The following is an 18308-nucleotide window of genomic DNA, read 5'->3' on the forward strand; positions in this document are numbered from 1 at the left end:
TGGTCAATCAATATGGGGTTTCAGTGACAGATTATTCAATTTTTAATAAAAGCAATTTAAATAAAAGCCCACCACTACTATCTAGTAATATCAAACAAACCATCTGTCATAATTTTCTGCTGCATCAGCTTAAGCAAAAAGTGAGACGCAAGCACAACGTTACAATTTGGGAAGATGCTTTAATATACATCTCAAGATCAAGGATACAAATATTACTGATGACAATGACTTTAAAGTCACATCAACCAAGAGTTTAAACAGCATTAGCACATAATCATTGTAGGTAATTAATGATCCCACAGGCAATCAAGGGCTTATTAGTGCTATTCGCAACCTTTCACCCAGCGTTTCATCGTACGGCCATTACAGTAACTATCCCAGGTCTCCCTGCAAACACAAAGATCAACATAAACATGTCAAAAACGCACATGCACGACAGATCAATACACTTAGATATGATGCAATATTAGGCAGAGCTTGAGGACAAATCTCTAAAGAAACAAGCAATGTGACAAATAAGCTCTGTCAGTTGTGCCCAAGGATGTTTATAATGAATACTTGCCATGCTTTCAGTCCTCCGGTTTTCACAATGAGCTTTGCACATGCAATTGAAGCTTTCAGGTCATCCTTAAGCAAATCTAGCAGATGGGAAACATTTATATACAAAATGTTATACTAAAGTTTTAAAACATAGACACATTGAGGTCAAAAAGTTTTGTCAAAATAAATTTAAAGCTGCTAAGTTTGGAAATTACCTCTGAGTAAGCGGTGCTTTATGCATCACTACACTATTGATAAAGGACAATCAATATGTTTTTGGTCATATGGAATCCATTTAAAGAAAATAAAAGTACCTGAACAGGGCACATTGCACATGTTCTGTCCACCCTGAGTGCCATCATCACACCATTTGAAACTGTTTATCTGGAAGATTCCATAGTCTTTCCCGGTATCAGCCGTACGCACTCTGTGGGTCTTAAACCTGCTTTCCCAGTAGGCCGTGCACACATCTATTGAAATTAAGTGAAAGGTTCAAACCAAAGTAATACAATATATTATGGAAGGTTTTTCAATAGCTGGATCTACAAAAAAAAAATACAATCAGATATGCCAAACATTGCAAGTCAGTGATAATGCAAATAAGAAACAAAGTACTCACAATTGCCAAGAGAGAATCCCTCAAAGCCCTCAAGTCCCTCTTCCTTGAAGATACGGACAACGTCACAACGCCCCAGTGTTTTGCTCTCACAGGAGGACAGCCACATCAGACACAAGACCGCAATAGACACCCTCATTTCTGCACTGCTGCTCACAAATTCACTGTCAATATCTGCTATCTGAAGAGGAGTTCAGATGGAGGGTGGAAGCTGTTGAGTGGGACTATTTATAAGTGAAATGAGAGGTTTGTGTCGCAACCAATTTTCACAAGTGCATGCAGTTTGCAGTTGCTCCAGTTATTGCAGCTGAGGCAATAACTGACTTTAGGATGTTATATTTTTACTTCTAGAACCAATTATTTTTTTCATTTACTTTTTTCTTTAACGAGCCGAAGAGAGACATCACACATCTCCTCATGAAATTGCACTGGTTGCCAACTGCATCAAATTCAAGGCAATGATGTTTGCCTACAGAACAACCACTGGCTCTGCACCACTATACCTAAACTCACTACTTCAGACTTGTGTGCCCTCCAGAAGCTTCCCAAAGAGGCACAAAATCACTTTTATGGACCTTTACCTGGTCGAATTACCTTCCTAACTCAACCTGAGCTACTGAGTCTTTAGCCATTTTCAAGAAACGGCTGAAGAAGCATCTTTTTCTAAACTTAGTACTCAACGTACTAATCTATATATGAAGACTTCAGATGCAAAAGCCTCTAAGTCCATCTAACGTTGTTCTTTAATATTACAATTTTTATCAGGCTCCTATGAATAGGTTTCTACCTATAAGTACCGACATTTCTGAATGGGCTGAGGCTGGAATTTAGTGAGTTTGAGGTGAAAGTATTTGATGAACGTATACTATGTGCGGAGAGCATTCACTCAATATTATTATCTCATTTTTGACATAGGTGGCTTTTAGAAGCTTTTGCATTAGAGGTCTTCATATCTAGACTGGGACTAGTCACAGCAATTGCATATTGTTGCCCTATTGCTTGATTGCTCTCCTCATTTGTAAGTCGCTTTGGATAAAAGCGTCTGCTAAATAATTAAATGAAAATGTCATGCAGAGGAACTGGAAAAGATTTAGATAAAGACAACAGTGGACATAATAAGACGAAATACTCAATACAGGGGGAAAACCTCCTGTAGTCATGATGAAGCTAAAAAGAGCAGTATTAAAGAACATAAAAATTTATAAAAACCACATCAAATATATATTGCGTTTTGGATTTTATTCAGGAAATTTTCATACAGGTTTTAATATGCTATAAAAAAAAGATCTAAAACTTAATGCTAAACTACACTCTTGGTGAAACAACTGTCAACTGAAAGGCCTGAAATGACCGGACCAAAGCACAAAAGGAAAGATATGGAGACAGTTACAATGTGGAAAACTGTTGTGAAAAAACCCCAGCACCATAATGCAACCTAATGTGCAAATAACTGACAATAACTGCAAAGGAAATGGACACGAGGAGAATGTGTCAACAAACATCTCAAACGGCCACTGTGCATAACCTCAAACAGCCCTTAGAAGGAAAAAAACAAAACAATAATACCTGCTGTTGCTTATTATTTTTCATATTTCTGGTTTAATATTCATTAACTCTTTATTTTACAGTGTCCTTAAACGTTACATGTAGTTACTATAATAATAACTATAAATTGTGCATAATCATATGCAACTAACCCTAAACCAAACACTAATCCTATAATAAGTACATGTTAATTATTATTACTCTGTACCTATGTGTATAATTACACTGTAACACGGACACCTTAAAATAAAGTGTAACCTAATTTTCATATGCATATTGTACTGCATTGTAAAACACTGACATAAGAGTATCAAAAGTGTCAAAAATATAATTTTGTTATAAATGATCAACTCTGATCTGACATCAGCTGAAATAAAACATCCTATACAATTCAGTGAAAACAGCCCTTAGGTATCGAAGGAATCGTGAAACTTAAGTTAACATTAAACAATGTAAACTGGCATGTTTGTGTGCTTATGTGTGAAATTAAATATTTGTTTTAATTAAGTGGCAGAAAAAGCTACAAATATTATTGTAATACATTAATAAACATTCAATTATCAAAATAAATAATACATTACAAATTTTTTTTGGGAAAAATATAACGAAAAAAATGAATGAATAATTTAAATACATTTAAAATAACCCCCACAATTCACTATAATATTTCAAAGTCTGTTTGTGTTCCACCTGTCACTTATTTAACATTTTATTCAGTATATTCTGTCCAAAGGCATATGAAACATTAATTAGATTCAATAAACTGTGCTTTAGGGAAACTAATGTATGATGTGAAATTATTGTGAAACTTATTATTATATAAATACTAATTGTATTATTTACATTCTAGTCAGCAAAGAAACGAAAAGAATAAATGATAACAATAATTGGATGTACTGTAAGAGCAAGAGGTCTCGTCTTATTGACTGAACAGTGGTCCCTGCTGGAAGACAGTGGAAGGGGCGTCAAACTTCACAGCTTGTCCATTATTCAAAACCAGCACCCTGAAGGAGTAACAACAGATCAGAAATGCCTTACATGAATACTTGACATTTAAATGACAGGATGAGTCACAGGTTAAATAAAGGACTGTAGCTCCTGACCTGTCAGTGTGCATGACAGTCAGCGGGTTCTGAGCGAGCCACAGTACGGTGCAGTCTTTAAACTCTGTGTGGATCAACTGTCGGACAAGGCCCTCTGTTTCTATGTCCACACAAGGAAGAGCCTCTTCCACAAGCAGGATTTTGACCCTTGCAAGCAAGGCTCTGGCTAAACACAGCAACCTCCTCTGGCCAAAGCTTACATAACACAAAAAACAGAAATATTTAACCCATAACAACCAATTGTTTGTTGTCCCTGTGCATAAAGGTTGCCATGGAGAAAACTATAATGTTTCATGCAGCAATAAACCAGAGCCACAGTCCAGATCTGGACTCATGATTGGTTCCAGCTAGACCGTGAATCTTTTCTCACTGTAGTTTGTTTTACACACAAAATGAGCAGCCTTTATACCAAATTGTGGGAAACAATGAATTAACTCAGTTATTTCGGTTTGCCCAAACTGCAAATTCCAGTTAATGGAATTTGATTTTTAATATTCAACTGAGAAGCTTCTAAAAGCTTTTTTTCTAATAGATTTTATTTAAATTTTTTAATTCAGTATTTAATTTTTGTGATCCTGTTATTTGGGAATTGGATTAAATAACTGTATAATTCAATTAGAATTATAATTAAATAAATTATATACTATTAATACTACATCAACCATTTATATAACAACTGTATGATGTTATACTCTGACTATTACATAAACATGTCAAATTGGCGTTCTCCAAATTTGCCATGATTCCCACACACCTGAAAGTGAGAGACGTTCTTTGAACAGGGTGCAGCAGCTGAGCAGGCAATTGTTGAACACGTTCCTTGAGATGGCAGAGCTCCAAAGCCAGCCACACCTGTGCGTCAGTATGCTGAGCGAATGGGTCCAGGTTAGCCCTCAGGGGTCCCGAGAACAGTACAGGAACCTGTGACACATGGGACACCATAACTCATTAAAGAAAACAATAACTGAATAATGCTTGTTACTGGTGGAGCCTGGGTAAAGCAAGTTTAACATTATACACATTATTCGACAGCATTCCTTCAACCACACCCAGTAAAATAGTTCTGTTACCTGTCAACACTCCTTCCCCTCCAGACTTTGACTGATTTTGCTCTGGCTGGATCGAACTAGTTTGATCTCATTCTCTTGTATGCATTGCATTGCAGATCTAATATTGTTGGTCTAACCTGAGAAATGATTTGCAGACGGCTACGGAGGTCATGTAGACTCATGCGGGTAATGTTTACATCGTCGATCAGCACAGCACCACTCCTGGCCTCCACTGTCCGGAACAGAGAGCTAACCAAGCTATCGGTGTCTGCTTTCCCCCTGCTTATAATTCCAATCTGTGGACACACGCAAACACACCAAAAATCAACCTCAGATTTAAATTAGGGATGGCTTGATACCACTTTCTCATGTCCGGTACAGATATCGATCCAACCTTGACGTCAAGTCACCAACCCAATTTTTTTTTCTTGATCAGTTTATAATATCTATACCTCACTAATAACACATTACTACATTATAAATACAGAGAAAATTGTGCACACACACATGTACATAAAGAGAGCGAAGGTATACTGTGTGCGCGCAACACTGAGAGTACTGCATCTGTCCAGCAGTTTACTGAGCCTTTTTCTGTTTTAAATTTCAGTTACTGTGTGAATATCCTCTACTCCAGTCCTCTCATCCGATAGCGAGTACCATACCATTCAGAATCACTAATAAATAAATTAGTGATTTTTTCATCACTGATTACAGTGATGAAAAATACAGTAGTTTTAAACAGAAGAACACCTTTATGTTCAGATTATGCGTGATAATGGGAACATTCTAACTGTCACAGCTGAACACGACACGGTGTTTGAAGATGAAGGATGACTGACAGCTCGCAGAGGAGGGAAGAATTTCCGTGAAATAATTCAACCAATTAATTTGGATCGGTCCCGTACTGACAGATACCCCGATCTGGCAAAAAAGGTCCGTATAGGACCAATACCGATATTGAGTATTGGATCGCACCATCCCTAATTTAAATACTGATATATTCAGTATGCAAATAAAATAAATACATTTAAATGTATCATCAGCTAATCTTAAATTATTCAAATTATTATTAATGAATAAAAAATGAATAATACATGAAAAACAAATACAAACAAATCTATCATTAATATAAATATTTAATGTATTTGTTATTTATAAATAAATGAATAAATCTAAAATAATAAATAGTTAGATAAATGAATTCAGAATACCTTTTCCCCTTTTAAAATGGTGAGATTAATTCCTCTAAGAGCTGGTGTGCACTTAGAGCAGGGTTCGGACTCATAGTTCCTGAACTTCACCTCTCCATGCCGGGGCCAGTCAAAGGGTGGTCTGTGGGTGACTGTCCATTCTGCCTGAGGTAAAAGGGGGCATTTGGTTAAATTCATGTCCATGCAGAGGATATGACATCCAATGATACTAAAAAATCAGAGTCATCCTTTTGGGAACTATTAATTTGACCATGTAGGGTTATGTGCAAGGTGTGACTGCGCAAGCACAATGGAAGGATTTTTTAGGTGTTAAATAAGTATTATGTTACCCTGTACCTCCTTTTCTACTTTGGCAAATTCACAAAATCTTTGCATGCTCAGCATGTCAATGTTGATATCAGAGGCGGCCTGAGGGTAGCGGCGAAGAGCTTCTTTAATCTGTAACAAAATGTTTTCATAATCGTTATGAATTATTCAAACTCAGATTAGGTATCAGTACAGATAAACTTACATTAAAGGCACAGATCAAAGCCAGAGCCACGAGCCCTGAGTCAGGTTGAGTCTCAAGCAGAATCAGACTGACCAGGAACAGCACAATCCCAGCAACGCCATCAAACTGCAACACAGCCCAACTGCACACAGAAATATTGCTTTTGGTCATAAAGCAATCACATTAATCAAAGCTGTATATGCTGCAATAAACATGACAGTTATTTGACAGGTTTAGTAGAGAACATTTACATTTAAAACTTAGTTTTACTGCAAAGGTATGTAAAATTATATTTTATTGGCTTGAAAATACAACATACTCAAAAAACAAAAACAGTTGCAAAAGCTAATATATCAGTCACAGATGCATTTTACACGATATTACACTCAAATGGCGCCCCCTAGTGTAGCGTAGTTCTCATTTGTTTCAGGTGGAGGTCAAAACTAAAATTGCAGAACACCTTAAACACAAATCTTTCTGTCCACAGACGAATACACAAACTTCAGCCTGAGATTTAAATATGGATATTTTCAGTACATAAATAAATGTTTATTATCAGTATATCTCAAATAAATTATGTAAATATGATCTATAGACTTCTATAACTAATAATAACAATAAAAGGCAATAAGAAAAACTGTTACAAAAGCTAAAATATCAGCATCAGCACCAGTTATGTTATTGAAGTGGGACAACAGAAACAGTTAATCAAAATTAACATTAACACAATCCTTGTTGATTAATTAGTTGATTTAACTCAGTGTTAAATGGTTTAATTCAATATATTTTTTGTCAATTATAAAAAAATAATTTACTCAGCTAATTGTTAACTTGCAGACCTTTCCGGAATCCTTCACAAATCACCAGCATAAACAAAATGTATGTAAAAACCTTTTTTAACCTTTCGGTGATGATTCTGTTGTACTTGACCAGCAGGTTTTGATGTGAGGCTTGGAGGCAGTGCATCAGACACACCTGCCTGTGTTTTGGCCCAGAAAGTGGAACTTCAACACAATGTGTCACACACTCCAGAGAAGTAGCTGAAACAACAGGGTTTGTCTCAGTGTGTCTGATTCGTATGTGACCTGAAGAAAAATGAGACTGAAAGGGGGGGGGCGGGGGGGGGGGGGGGGGGGGGGGTTAGATGGTGGTTTATGTACTGTATAAACCTTCAGGTCAAACATTCATGGGAAATTAACGTACCTGAATGCGAAGGAAGAGCATTATCAGCGGGCACACAGCTAGGCTGAAAACTGGCATGATGAAGATGATCAAAGTGATGGTGCTCAATATGTCCAAAAGACTCCTCAACCAGCTGTGCAAATGTTTGGCCAGTTCTTCATCAACCACTTGCATATCCTGAGCCAACATGAGAACACAATTAGAATTGTTTGGTGTTGTTGAAATGGGATAAAATCAGATATATGTTGGATTTCCATCATATTTGCTTGTGTCTGTTATTTAATATAATATCTACATCCCCAAGGACACAACAGTGATGACCTGCTACTCGTGGGAATCAATATTTTCAGGTCACATGCTTTGACCTCTGCTCTACACCGCCCTCTGGAGGATGACACTCACCTGAGTGAATGATTGCAGTGGCCATCCGCCGTCTGTCTTCTGGGAATGTACAGGCAGGTGAAGAACATCTGACAGCAGCTCAGAGTGTAGCGTATGAGAAGCCCTGAGAGAACCGCAGGTCAGACAGTAGGCGGCACAGCACACAAGCAAGGCTGCAATACAAAAGCACATAAATAAGCTAAGAAGAAACACAAACTCTTGTCTATGGAACTACAGGTTGACAACAACCTTGCAGGAGTCCGAGCAGCGCGTACGCAGACAGTCGTGAGTTTCTGAGCTCTCTCCACTCCTCCAGGCCTTGAACTTCTTTGGCTTCACCCGTCCACACGCTCAGGACGGCATCCTGTGCTAAACTAACAGCACACACAGACAGGTAGGACAGCGAGGTAACTGACACCCAGCGCCAGCCAAAAGCCCTCAGATACAGCCTGCGGGCCTCTCCACTGCCCTGGAATTACAAAACCACATCACTACACAATATTCACAGCAAGAGGAGTTCACTCCAAAATAAACTGTATCATCAAGCCATTATTTACAGAAAATCTTGCTTTTATTTTATGGTCACTTGGACACTGCTATAAAAAATTATGTTAGTAGACATAAGTAGAACAGGGTGAGTAAAACATTTTGAATGATTTATTTATTTGACAGACACTTATGACTTATAAATGAGGAATAAAACAAAGCTTATTTAGATTTTTTTTTTAAAATATGATTCTTTTCTTTAAAATATTACATTAAGTAAAATAAAAAGAATAATTAAGAAAAAAATGCATTTATTAATTTTTTTAATTAAAATGACCATAAACATTATCATTTTTGGTACATACTTTTTGGAATAGAGAGTGATCTCGTTTCTCGTCAGAATTACTGAGCTTATCTTTACACCTGTAAAAATCAAAACATCAAGAATATTTATATAATGTGTAAAGGATACTATGCGTTGCATGCATGAACACAACAAAACCACAGGGTGGGTGGAGAAATAAGGTGGAGCTTGTTGATGATGATACCACAAGAAGTTCATTAATCTGGAATAAAAAGGGAATGTCCCTTTTTATTAAAAAGGGAACTTCCCCTGTTCAGTTAGACTAGAGGTTTTCTTTCCCATGAGGTTTTATCAGGTGCCACCATCCTGTGACCAACAATCCCTGTCTGTGATTCTGTGGATATCATCCTTTCTTAATCCACTGAAGGTGAGTTGAGGTGAACCAATGACCAGTTTATTTGCATAATCCAAAGTGAACAAAATAATAGGATGACTGGAACTAAACTAGACTTAGAACATAACGAACATGAATATGACTTAACTAACATCAGAATACACAAACAACAATACTCGACCAGGAAACATGGCAAACATGAGGGCTTAAATACACGAACAAGGGAAAACACAAGACAACAACAACCTATAGAGTGGTGCAGGTATGACATCAGAACCCGGAGGTCTATGGGGTTATAATGGGGTTTTTCAATTTATGAGTATATTAAAGCTTGTGGTAAACATAACTTGACTATACTTTGATGTTTTTTTCTACAACATAAATTACACACACCCATAGCGAAAAAACAAATTTTGATCATTTTTGAGAAAAAAATTATAAGTAACTACTGTACATAAGACAGCTTGGGGTGCGAGTGTGTGCAAGTTACAGTATGTTTACCACAGGCTTTGTTTTATTCAGAAATTGAAAAACCCCATTGTAAAACCCCATAGGAAAATTTCCGGTTTTGAAGTCATACCTGAACCACTCTATGACAAGTTGGAACTAATGAACATGAACCTATTAAATGCCAGAACTGATAACAGGATTGGACAATAAAGCAATGAGAACATGACACATGAACTAAAGAACCAATGACAAGATCACAAAAGAGGAACAGGAAATCACATGATATTAAAAAATTATAGTGGACAACACCAAGGCAGTGCTGAAGACCACCAAGGTGGAGCAGGGACCATTGCGGGGTCATGGAACTATGGCATGCTGAGTTGGAGACCATGGCAGAACTGAAACACGGAGCTCAGAGAGTTCAGAAATGGCCTCCGTGGCCGTGACGGGAAGCACAAATAGTTCAATGGCGGCCTCTAAAGGCCAATTCACACTGCACAGACAACCACCAAACTTCGATTCAGAGTGAGTGAAGTCTGAATGGGGGAAAAAATGGATGGTCTTGTAACCACAATCCAAATTTTACTGTTACAAATGTCTTTGCGTGTCATTCTTCGCCTGAAAAAATGCGAGCAAAACGAAAGAGGCTGTGGGTGAAGCCGTGGTTGCAGCGAAGGGGAAGATGGGGCGCCTTCTCGAATTTATGCAGACAACTGCAGTCAGAAGATTTACAAAGCTTTATAAATTTTGCTCGGGTGATCCCTAATCAGTTTCAGCATCTACTTCGGATGATGACACCAATCATTCAATGGCAAAATACAAATTTCAAAGATGCCATTTCACCTGGTGAACGCCTAATGATAACTCTTCGCTTCTTGGCAACAGGTAACGCAATGGCCTATGTTTCATCCTCCATCAATTTAAGTTATTAGCGGTGCTGATATGGTATTTATATAAGATATAGGTTTAAATTTTCAATATTGCAATTCTAAAAACGTTTCTTTCTTTTTTTATTCACAGGAATCCTTTTGTAGCCTGCACTAAGTTTTTCGCATTGAATGCTCAACTTTAAGTGAATACTCTCCAAGACGGTCATTTTGACATAATTTTGTGTGCATCTGATCGTTTAGATGTGCATAAAAAAAGTATAATTTGCTTGTCTAGTTGTGGTGCGTTTCGGAGCATCTCTTTTGATTATTGTGCTTTTAATAGCTCTTTGTACTATCAAACACATCCTGCAATATAGCAACAGTAGAGGACTGCGTTTCACAATCACAGATTGTGCTGATTCTGACGTTAAGTTTGGGCTTTAGGGAGAAATGACAACGCACCGCTGTGAAGGGAAGCAAGTTTCGCTAGATGGAATGCCGCCTATTTTTTATAGTTTTACCTCAAATATCTTCTTTTTATAGTCTTTGGAAGCCAAAATTGAAATTGAAAATAAAATTTGATTAATTTCACAGGCCTAAAGTGTAACCAAACATTTGAATGTTGGTTGGTTCTCTCGGCCATCGTCACTAGCCCATCCTTAATTACTACCTTGTAACATGCATACTACATACTGCTGATATTTGCCATATCGCTCTGTGTTATCGACCAGGTAGAACAAGTATCCAAACCTCTATAGATAGATTCACAAATAACCTGACTGATCTGTCTCAGATGTTGTGTACCCAAGCACAGAAATTAACTTGATGAAATGACTAGCAGTATGGGCACTATCTTCTATAGCATCTGTGCCAACCAACCCCAATGCATGTGCCAACTAACCCACATACTGGGACTGGATGGCACAAGTGCACAACAACATGACTTTAATGATGAATAAAACATTTTTAGGAATCATTTGTGAACATTAAATGTATCTGTTGATTAGCTGAGATCTTAACCTTTCAGTTGTTACTGGTTAGACTATTTAAATTTTTAACATATAGCATGACTGAGAAATATGACAACCCCAGAAGTGTGCCAAACAACCCCGCTCTCCCCTTTTAATAGGTAATTTTATTTGTACATTTTTTATTTATATATTTATTTATGTAGATATTTTTGTGGACCTAATTATTTATTCATTAATTTGCGTATTTATTTATTGGTTTTACAGGTTTCGTCCTCCATATGTAACAGAACTACCACAATAAAAATTACAATTCATAAATGCAGGGCAGCCTAATTCAACATGTAAATAAAACAGTCATCGGATGTGCGGAGCCAGGACTGTTTGGATTATGCATGATAAATAAGTCCTATTTCACTAGTAAAACCTTCGCAATCCAATTAAACAATAGGCTAAATAAATTAAATGTTCAATAGGTTAACTAATATCTGCTGAACATTTGGAATAAAAATATGCGGAAAACCGAAACAATAACATTTGACAAACGAAACGCGGCTCATTGGTTTATTATGCTGCTGTTACGAAAATTGAACATTTACAAGAATACAATCTATACCCCAAACCCTCTGCTCTCCCTGGTGCTTGCTTGAAATGCTCCCCAATTGCATTTCTCAAGTCGAACTCTTTTGCCGCCGGGAAGTTGGTCATCACGGCATCTGCCCAAAAAACTAGGCCTCTCAGTTGATGCCATTCTCTTAAGTAGTTGAGATCCATAACTGTTGAATATATGATAATTAAAAAATTACATAATTTAATGTGCATCACTGTTACCGCATAAGACATTTTTGACTACTAACATCCTATGATTTGAAATTAAAATATATAGTAGATTTCTAATTAACATGATGGTAAAAACAACTTTTATTTTTATTTCATTTGGGTTTTTTTCCTAAATTTTAAGGCATTTATCACTAACCCATTTATGTCTAATGTACATGTAAGTATACCTAAACACGTCACATTTTTAGCTATCGTGTTGCATTAGAATAACGAGATAGGCAATTGGGAAAGCTGCTTTTATTCCTTTATGTGAGTAATGTGCTGCCTGTAAATGTAAGTGTTATGTTCTGTATATTGTTGTGCTTAGTTGACTGTATGCTGGATAATTTGCATGAAACAGTGTCTTTAAAACCAAGAAAGTGGATCACATCTCTCCAGTTCCCTTTCAGTCGGGTAACGTTCAACTTAGTCGATCGTATACCGACTGTATGGGATAACTCCTAGTGAGCCCGATCACTCTGATTACTCTTAAAATCAAGCCAACAAGCGCCAACAATGCGTAATCAACGCCCCGCCTTACCCTGCGGGTAAAAACACGGAAGTGGATGCACCTACCAGTTGTCTTTCGCTTTCAGAGCTGATCGGTTCATTCTGATGCTCTCTGATCGAGCGACTATACAACGAGTGTGCCAGTGTTCTTCTGGAAGACTCTCCTGGTGTCGGTGTTTACAGCAGTTGCAGCGGTGGTTGCGAGCTACGGAAGCTCTCTTCAGCTGTTTCCACAGCATTTTCTTCTTAGTAAGAGTGTTTTGTTGACGCGGTTGAGGGCGGAAGTAGTGAGTGCTTCACTTTCGAGTGTTGTCGCGGTTGTTCCCCTGTGTGCTCCGGCACTGGTGACAGGTCCCATTTCTAAAAGAGCAAAAACGGTTGTGATTTGTGTGTCTTTTTCAAGATGCCATTTCATCCGTGCGTTTCTGGGTGAGGTCGGTCTCTGTCGTCCTCTGACGGCCACGAGAGCTGCGTCACTTGCCTGGGCATTCAGCACGCTGAAGCGGCTCTTGTGGATGATTCATATCCTCATTGCGGGGATATGATCATCTCGGTGCTAAGATCGAGACTCACTTCCGTTAAATGCGTTAAACGTGCCTTTGCCCCGTTCTAGAGCGCCCCCTGGGTTAACCTCCCAGGGGAAACCTGGAATGCCGCAGGGTATGGGTGATCTGAGAGTTACGGTGAGGGGTAATCCGCCCGGCGTGGCCCCGTGGATCCCTCTCGTTTCTCAGGCATCGTAGCCGGGGGAAGTTCAGCAGGAATGCGCCGTCCCTCTGTGATGGACCGACCGGACATTTCTTTTGGGGTGACTCCGGACGAAGGGATGTCCATCTCAGCATCAGAGGGAGAGCTTGATTTGACGGAGGAAGACTCTTTGCCGTTGCCCTCCTCCGGGAGGGTGGCGACGCCGATGTTGGATCCTGAGATGACGGCTATGCTCAAGAAGGCCGCCGAGGCGGTCGGGCTCGTGTGGAATACTCCACCGCATCCCGAACCGTCTCGGTTGGATGATTGGTTTCTTGGAGCGGGCCAGTCTGGTTCTCAGCCCGCCACTCCGGTACCTTTCTTTCCTGAAGTGCATGAGGAGCTCACTAGGTCGTGGAAGGCACCTTTCTCTGCCAGAAACAGGCTTGGTAGCTCCTCCTCCCTCACTACCCTCGATGGAGGTGCGGATAAGGGTTACGAGGCGATCCCCCCAGTGGAGCGGTCTGTTGCGATGCAACTGTGTCCAGCGACCGCTACCTCCTGGAAGGGAGTCCCTCGTCTCCCCTCTAAGGCCTGTAAGTTCTCGTCTGCTTTGGCGGGCAGAGCTTACAAGGCCTGTGGGAAGGCTGCATCTTCACTGCATGCCATGGCGTTGCTTCAGGCCCAGGCACTCATGGACATGCACGAGAGTAGTGCAGATCATGAGCTCATGGGTGAGCTCCGCACTGCAACCGATTTGGCCCTCCAGGGTACAAAGGTTGCAGCTCGCGCGATCAGTCTGGCGATGTCCACCTTGGTGGTCCAAAAAGCGCCATCTCTGGCTCAACCTGGCGGATATGAGGGAAGCGGACAAGGTTCGGTTCCTGGACTCCCCCATTTCCCAGGTTGGGTTATTCGGCGACGCATTGGAGAACTTCGCCCAACAGTTCTCCACTGTACAGAAGCAGACGGAGGCCATCTGGCACATCCTTCCGCACAGGCGGAGGATCTACCCCCGACGGCCGGGTGGAGGCAGCAGCAGGCCGTCGGAGTAGATCCTCCGCCTGCCCATCGCCGAGGGCGTCCGCCTCTTCTCCCACTGAGCACGTGCGGCAGCCTTCACCCGGGGCTCAGCGTGGATCCAGACGCAGGCGTAGTGCCCCGCCCACCTCAGGTGCTGCCAAGCCAGGTGTGTAAGCAGGGATGGGATTTTGTACCTGGAGATGGTACCGGTTCAGTCCCTCCCCTCGGTGGAGGACCGGGGGGAGTCTTTGTTTGTGTATGTCTGTTCTGCCGCTGGCTCCCCGTAAAAGCGGGGCCAGCGGTTTCAAAAAAAGAGCAAATTTCTTTATCCCTGAGCATTAGCAGAGGTGAGCTGTAGGTGTGCAACCCAGGAGCCTGACACCAACAGCCACGTCTGTATCACCAACCCTCATTATGGCGATTCGGTATCGGTTGGGCGTCTCACGCTATTTTGAGATCCTCTGAAACGAGGGAAACGGGTAAGTGCACTTACATGTACATATGATTCAGTCTCGGGCCGCCTATGGGCCTTCCGAGTAGAGTCCCTGTTTACTGAAGTTGTGGTTGATGGTATCTGGAATTCTGTTGATTCACCGGTGTAGCGCCGTGAGGTGTTCCTGGCTGTTTCAGCTTTTTTCCTTATGCTAGAGACTCAACTTCATTAGTTAGCAGTAATGCATTCGAGGACCCGCTCATGCCTTCTCACGCACTCTGCTGCTAACTAAGGAGGCAGACCTGGTCTTTGGCCGCCTACAGGCTCTCTGAAGCTAGGTCTCTGCCTCCGAACTGTTGCCTCATTCTGAGTAGGTCTGGTACGCTGAGCCTTTTGGGGTGGTCAATTGTAGCGCTGAAAAGTGTTCCTGATCGTCTCGATTGGTTCGTGTATTTTTTTACTTGGCTAAGGCGATTCAGTTCGTCTGGCACCCGTTCGGTCCGGTGCTGCCTGTGTCACTATGTGTGCAGGTAGTACCATGACGAGCGTGGTCATCACTTCTCACTGGTGAGAGTTGCGGTGAGGCCATTCTTCTAGCCGATATGGAAATGGGTCTCTATGGGATCCGTTTCTGTAATACTTGGGTTACAGTGAGTTCATTGGGATCTGTGTTTACTGTTCGGGCCTTTTTTTAGAAGATAAAAAGCCCCCATTCAGTTTTCACACAGCAGGTAAAACTGTGGTCCTTCAGTGGTTGCAACGAAGGACCTGCTGGATCAGTACTTTGGGCTCCACTCTTCCGCGAGACATGGGTCATCCCGTGCCTGGCATCTGGGGTGGAGGTCTCGGTACAGGTCCTTACCCTACGAGTGCTGCATAGCCAGTGGGGTTCGCAGGTCAACTGAGAGGGGTTCCTTTCCTAAACAGAGAGGAACCTTTCTTAGTCTGGAGGTGAACTTGGTTTACATGTTCCTCAGGGGACATGTCCAGTCAGTGTTGGGGTGAGAAAGGGTCCCACTGATTAATTTCAGAGGCTCCCGGGGCATTTGTGAGACGCAGCCATCCTGGATGGTTTCCTCCATGTGTTGACCGCTTCCACATTGACTTTATGACCAGATTCGCTAGTGGCCGTGGCAGAGTAGCACACTCACGTGGTGTGCTACTAAACCCTTAGCCGTGTACAGGTCTTGGTTTTCGAGTCAGTGATTCTAGACCAGATCTGGGGACATGAGCGCAGGGGCCATGTATAACGGGCATGTAGTCAGTTAAGTTGGGCGTGTCAGACTACATTGGTGTCTTTTCGCCTAGAGTTTCAGCGAGGATAATTCAAGGGCTTCCTCGCTGGTCCAAACTCGCCTGCCACTACCTCCGATGGGGCTGAAGCTTGGTACTCTTCTCCACAGTATAACTCTGGCCTGCTCAATCATGCCGCCTCAGGGCCTCATGATAGCAAACGCCATAAGAGAGTGGAAACCCCATCCCCCTAGGTGTCAGTAGGGAGGATTCTCGGAGCTGCACTGGGTCATCCGTGCTGCTTTGGGTATTCCCCTATCTTTTCGCTACTCACTGGGGATAGTGGTTGTATCGGAACGAACTGACGCCAGGGTTCACGCTAAGGGCATTCCCTTAGTGTGAAAAGTAGTGAAAAGTAGTCTTAGAAAGTAGTGAGCTTTCTTGCACGTCAGCGTGCTATGTCAGAATGGAACAGTCTTCAGTTGCCCCGTTCCGGCCCAACTAGACTTATTCCTCGAGAGCCTTCTGACTTCCTCTGAGTCACACAGAGATGGGCATCGATGGCACCTACACTGAGCCCTAAACGGCAGCTTGGTTGTCGTGGTTCAGTATCTACCTCTGAAAGAGCTATGGATACTAATACTTCTGCGTGAGCCCCCTCCATACTGGAGGTCTGCTTGTGATCCGAAGTAGAACCGGTTCGTTGGCGTTCTTAGAAATAAGAACCCCTGAGATGTTCGGTCATTTTGTCACTTCCCTCCTGCATTAGAATTGTGGGGTGCGGCTTCCGCTCCACCTTTCTGGGTGACAATGTTCTCATGGGCACGTCACGGTGCGGCTTCTGAGGGGGGTACAATTTGATCGTCTGGTTCCTGAGCAATGCAAGGGGTCATCCTTCTTGCATAGCTCTTACCTTCTCTGAGACTTCTCCAGTGCCATGCACTCGGAGCGGTCCCCTGAGTAGTCAGTTAGCGAGTTAAAAACCTGTTTTAAGTAACAGTTCTCCTATTGTGTTTTACTCCTCAGAAGGTGGGAACTTGCATCATTTCAGTTGACGAAGTGTGCCTGGATTCGGGCCAGTCCTATCACTTGTATGCTTGTGAAACTTGTGTTAGGTGGGGCCGATATGTTGTGATCCCTACGGTGATCCCGGATGTGTATTTCTCTACGGCATGCTTCCTACGGTAAGCTCGTATCTTCCTTCGGCAGAATCACCTCTGCCGTCATTGACTGGTTGTAGAAGTAGCATTGAATAATACGTTGTTTAAATTGTGTTTAAATGTGAAAACATCTATTAAAGAGTGTATATGTGTACAAAGAGAATCGCAATGCTGACAAAACTTTTTTTTAATAAAAGTTGCTGATAACTTCTAGATTTGAAATACAAATAGTGAGTAAATGTGTTCGTGGTACAGCCACTGCTGTGTATCAGTTGCGCACTGCAAACGCAGCATAGGCTATGTGAAAGCACTATAGCGCGTGCTGCTCCTGCACCGCATACGCACTGCACACGGATTATGTGTGAAACGGGCATTACAACACACACCGCATACGCATTGCATGCGGAGTATGTGTGAAACAGGTGTTACAACCTTCAAAAAGTTATTTCTTTATTTCCTGATTCAATCATAGGCTAATTCTGTACAAGAGCAATTACACACTCTTCAAAAAGGGTGCTTTAAATCTCTTTGTGGCAAGCGGGAGATAACAGGGAAAAATAAACACTATAAATAAATAAATGCAGTGCTAAAACGCCAGACTTTATCAAACAGACCACACCACCCCGGGGGCTTAATACCAGGGAATCGCCCCAATCAAACTAGGAGCACCCAAGACTCGCAGGCCTGTATCAGTTGGAGTCAGGCATGAGACATAGGTGGAATATACAATCAATTTTATTCAATAAAATGATTCAAACAATCACATTAAAAACGAAAACAAAACAAACCATCAACAATGGAGAGATAATCAAAATTGGACACTTCCTTCCTACAGAAATTGGGTTCGGCAGTCAC

General features: G+C 41.3%; 2 protein-coding genes across 3 annotated transcripts in view; both read right to left on the minus strand.

Moving 5' to 3' along the window:
- Nucleotides 1–159: 159 nt before the first annotated feature.
- lyz (lysozyme) lies at nt 160–1364 on the minus strand. 2 transcript variants are annotated; one of them, XM_082183931.1, is made up of 4 exons: nt 1160–1363; nt 855–1010; nt 563–638; nt 160–387 (listed from the first exon to the last, which is right to left on the minus strand). In XM_082183931.1, the coding sequence occupies exons 1-4, from the start codon at nt 1293–1295 to the stop codon at nt 324–326; spliced, it is 432 nt and encodes a 143-aa protein (XP_082040057.1). In that variant the 5' UTR covers nt 1296–1363; the 3' UTR covers nt 160–323. The 2 variants fall into 2 exon arrangements, with proteins under 2 accessions (XP_082040057.1, XP_082040058.1); XM_082183932.1 differs by having other exon boundaries at nt 278–383; nt 559–638; nt 1160–1364.
- A 140-nt stretch (nt 1365–1504) lies between these two features.
- The window catches only part of abcc13 (ATP-binding cassette, sub-family C (CFTR/MRP), member 13), a 51434-nt gene continuing 34630 nt past the window's right edge, over nt 1505–18308 (minus strand). Inside the window, exons 12-23 of the mRNA XM_082183924.1 lie at nt 8969–9026; nt 8367–8586; nt 8139–8290; nt 7758–7913; nt 7456–7655; nt 6576–6696; nt 6401–6502; nt 6065–6208; nt 4991–5149; nt 4559–4725; nt 3805–3999; nt 1505–3705 (exon numbers count right to left, since the gene is read on the minus strand). Of these exons, the coding sequence (XP_082040050.1) occupies nt 3621–3705; nt 3805–3999; nt 4559–4725; nt 4991–5149; nt 6065–6208; nt 6401–6502; nt 6576–6696; nt 7456–7655; nt 7758–7913; nt 8139–8290; nt 8367–8586; nt 8969–9026 (1759 nt within the window). The 3' untranslated portion in view covers nt 1505–3620. The remainder of the gene's footprint in view (nt 3706–3804; nt 4000–4558; nt 4726–4990; nt 5150–6064; nt 6209–6400; nt 6503–6575; nt 6697–7455; nt 7656–7757; nt 7914–8138; nt 8291–8366; nt 8587–8968; nt 9027–18308) is intronic.

The sequence above is a fragment of the Leuciscus leuciscus genome, assembly GCF_965113295.1.
Source record: "Leuciscus leuciscus genome assembly, chromosome: 11".
NCBI classification, from domain to species: domain Eukaryota; kingdom Metazoa; phylum Chordata; class Actinopteri; order Cypriniformes; family Leuciscidae; genus Leuciscus; species Leuciscus leuciscus.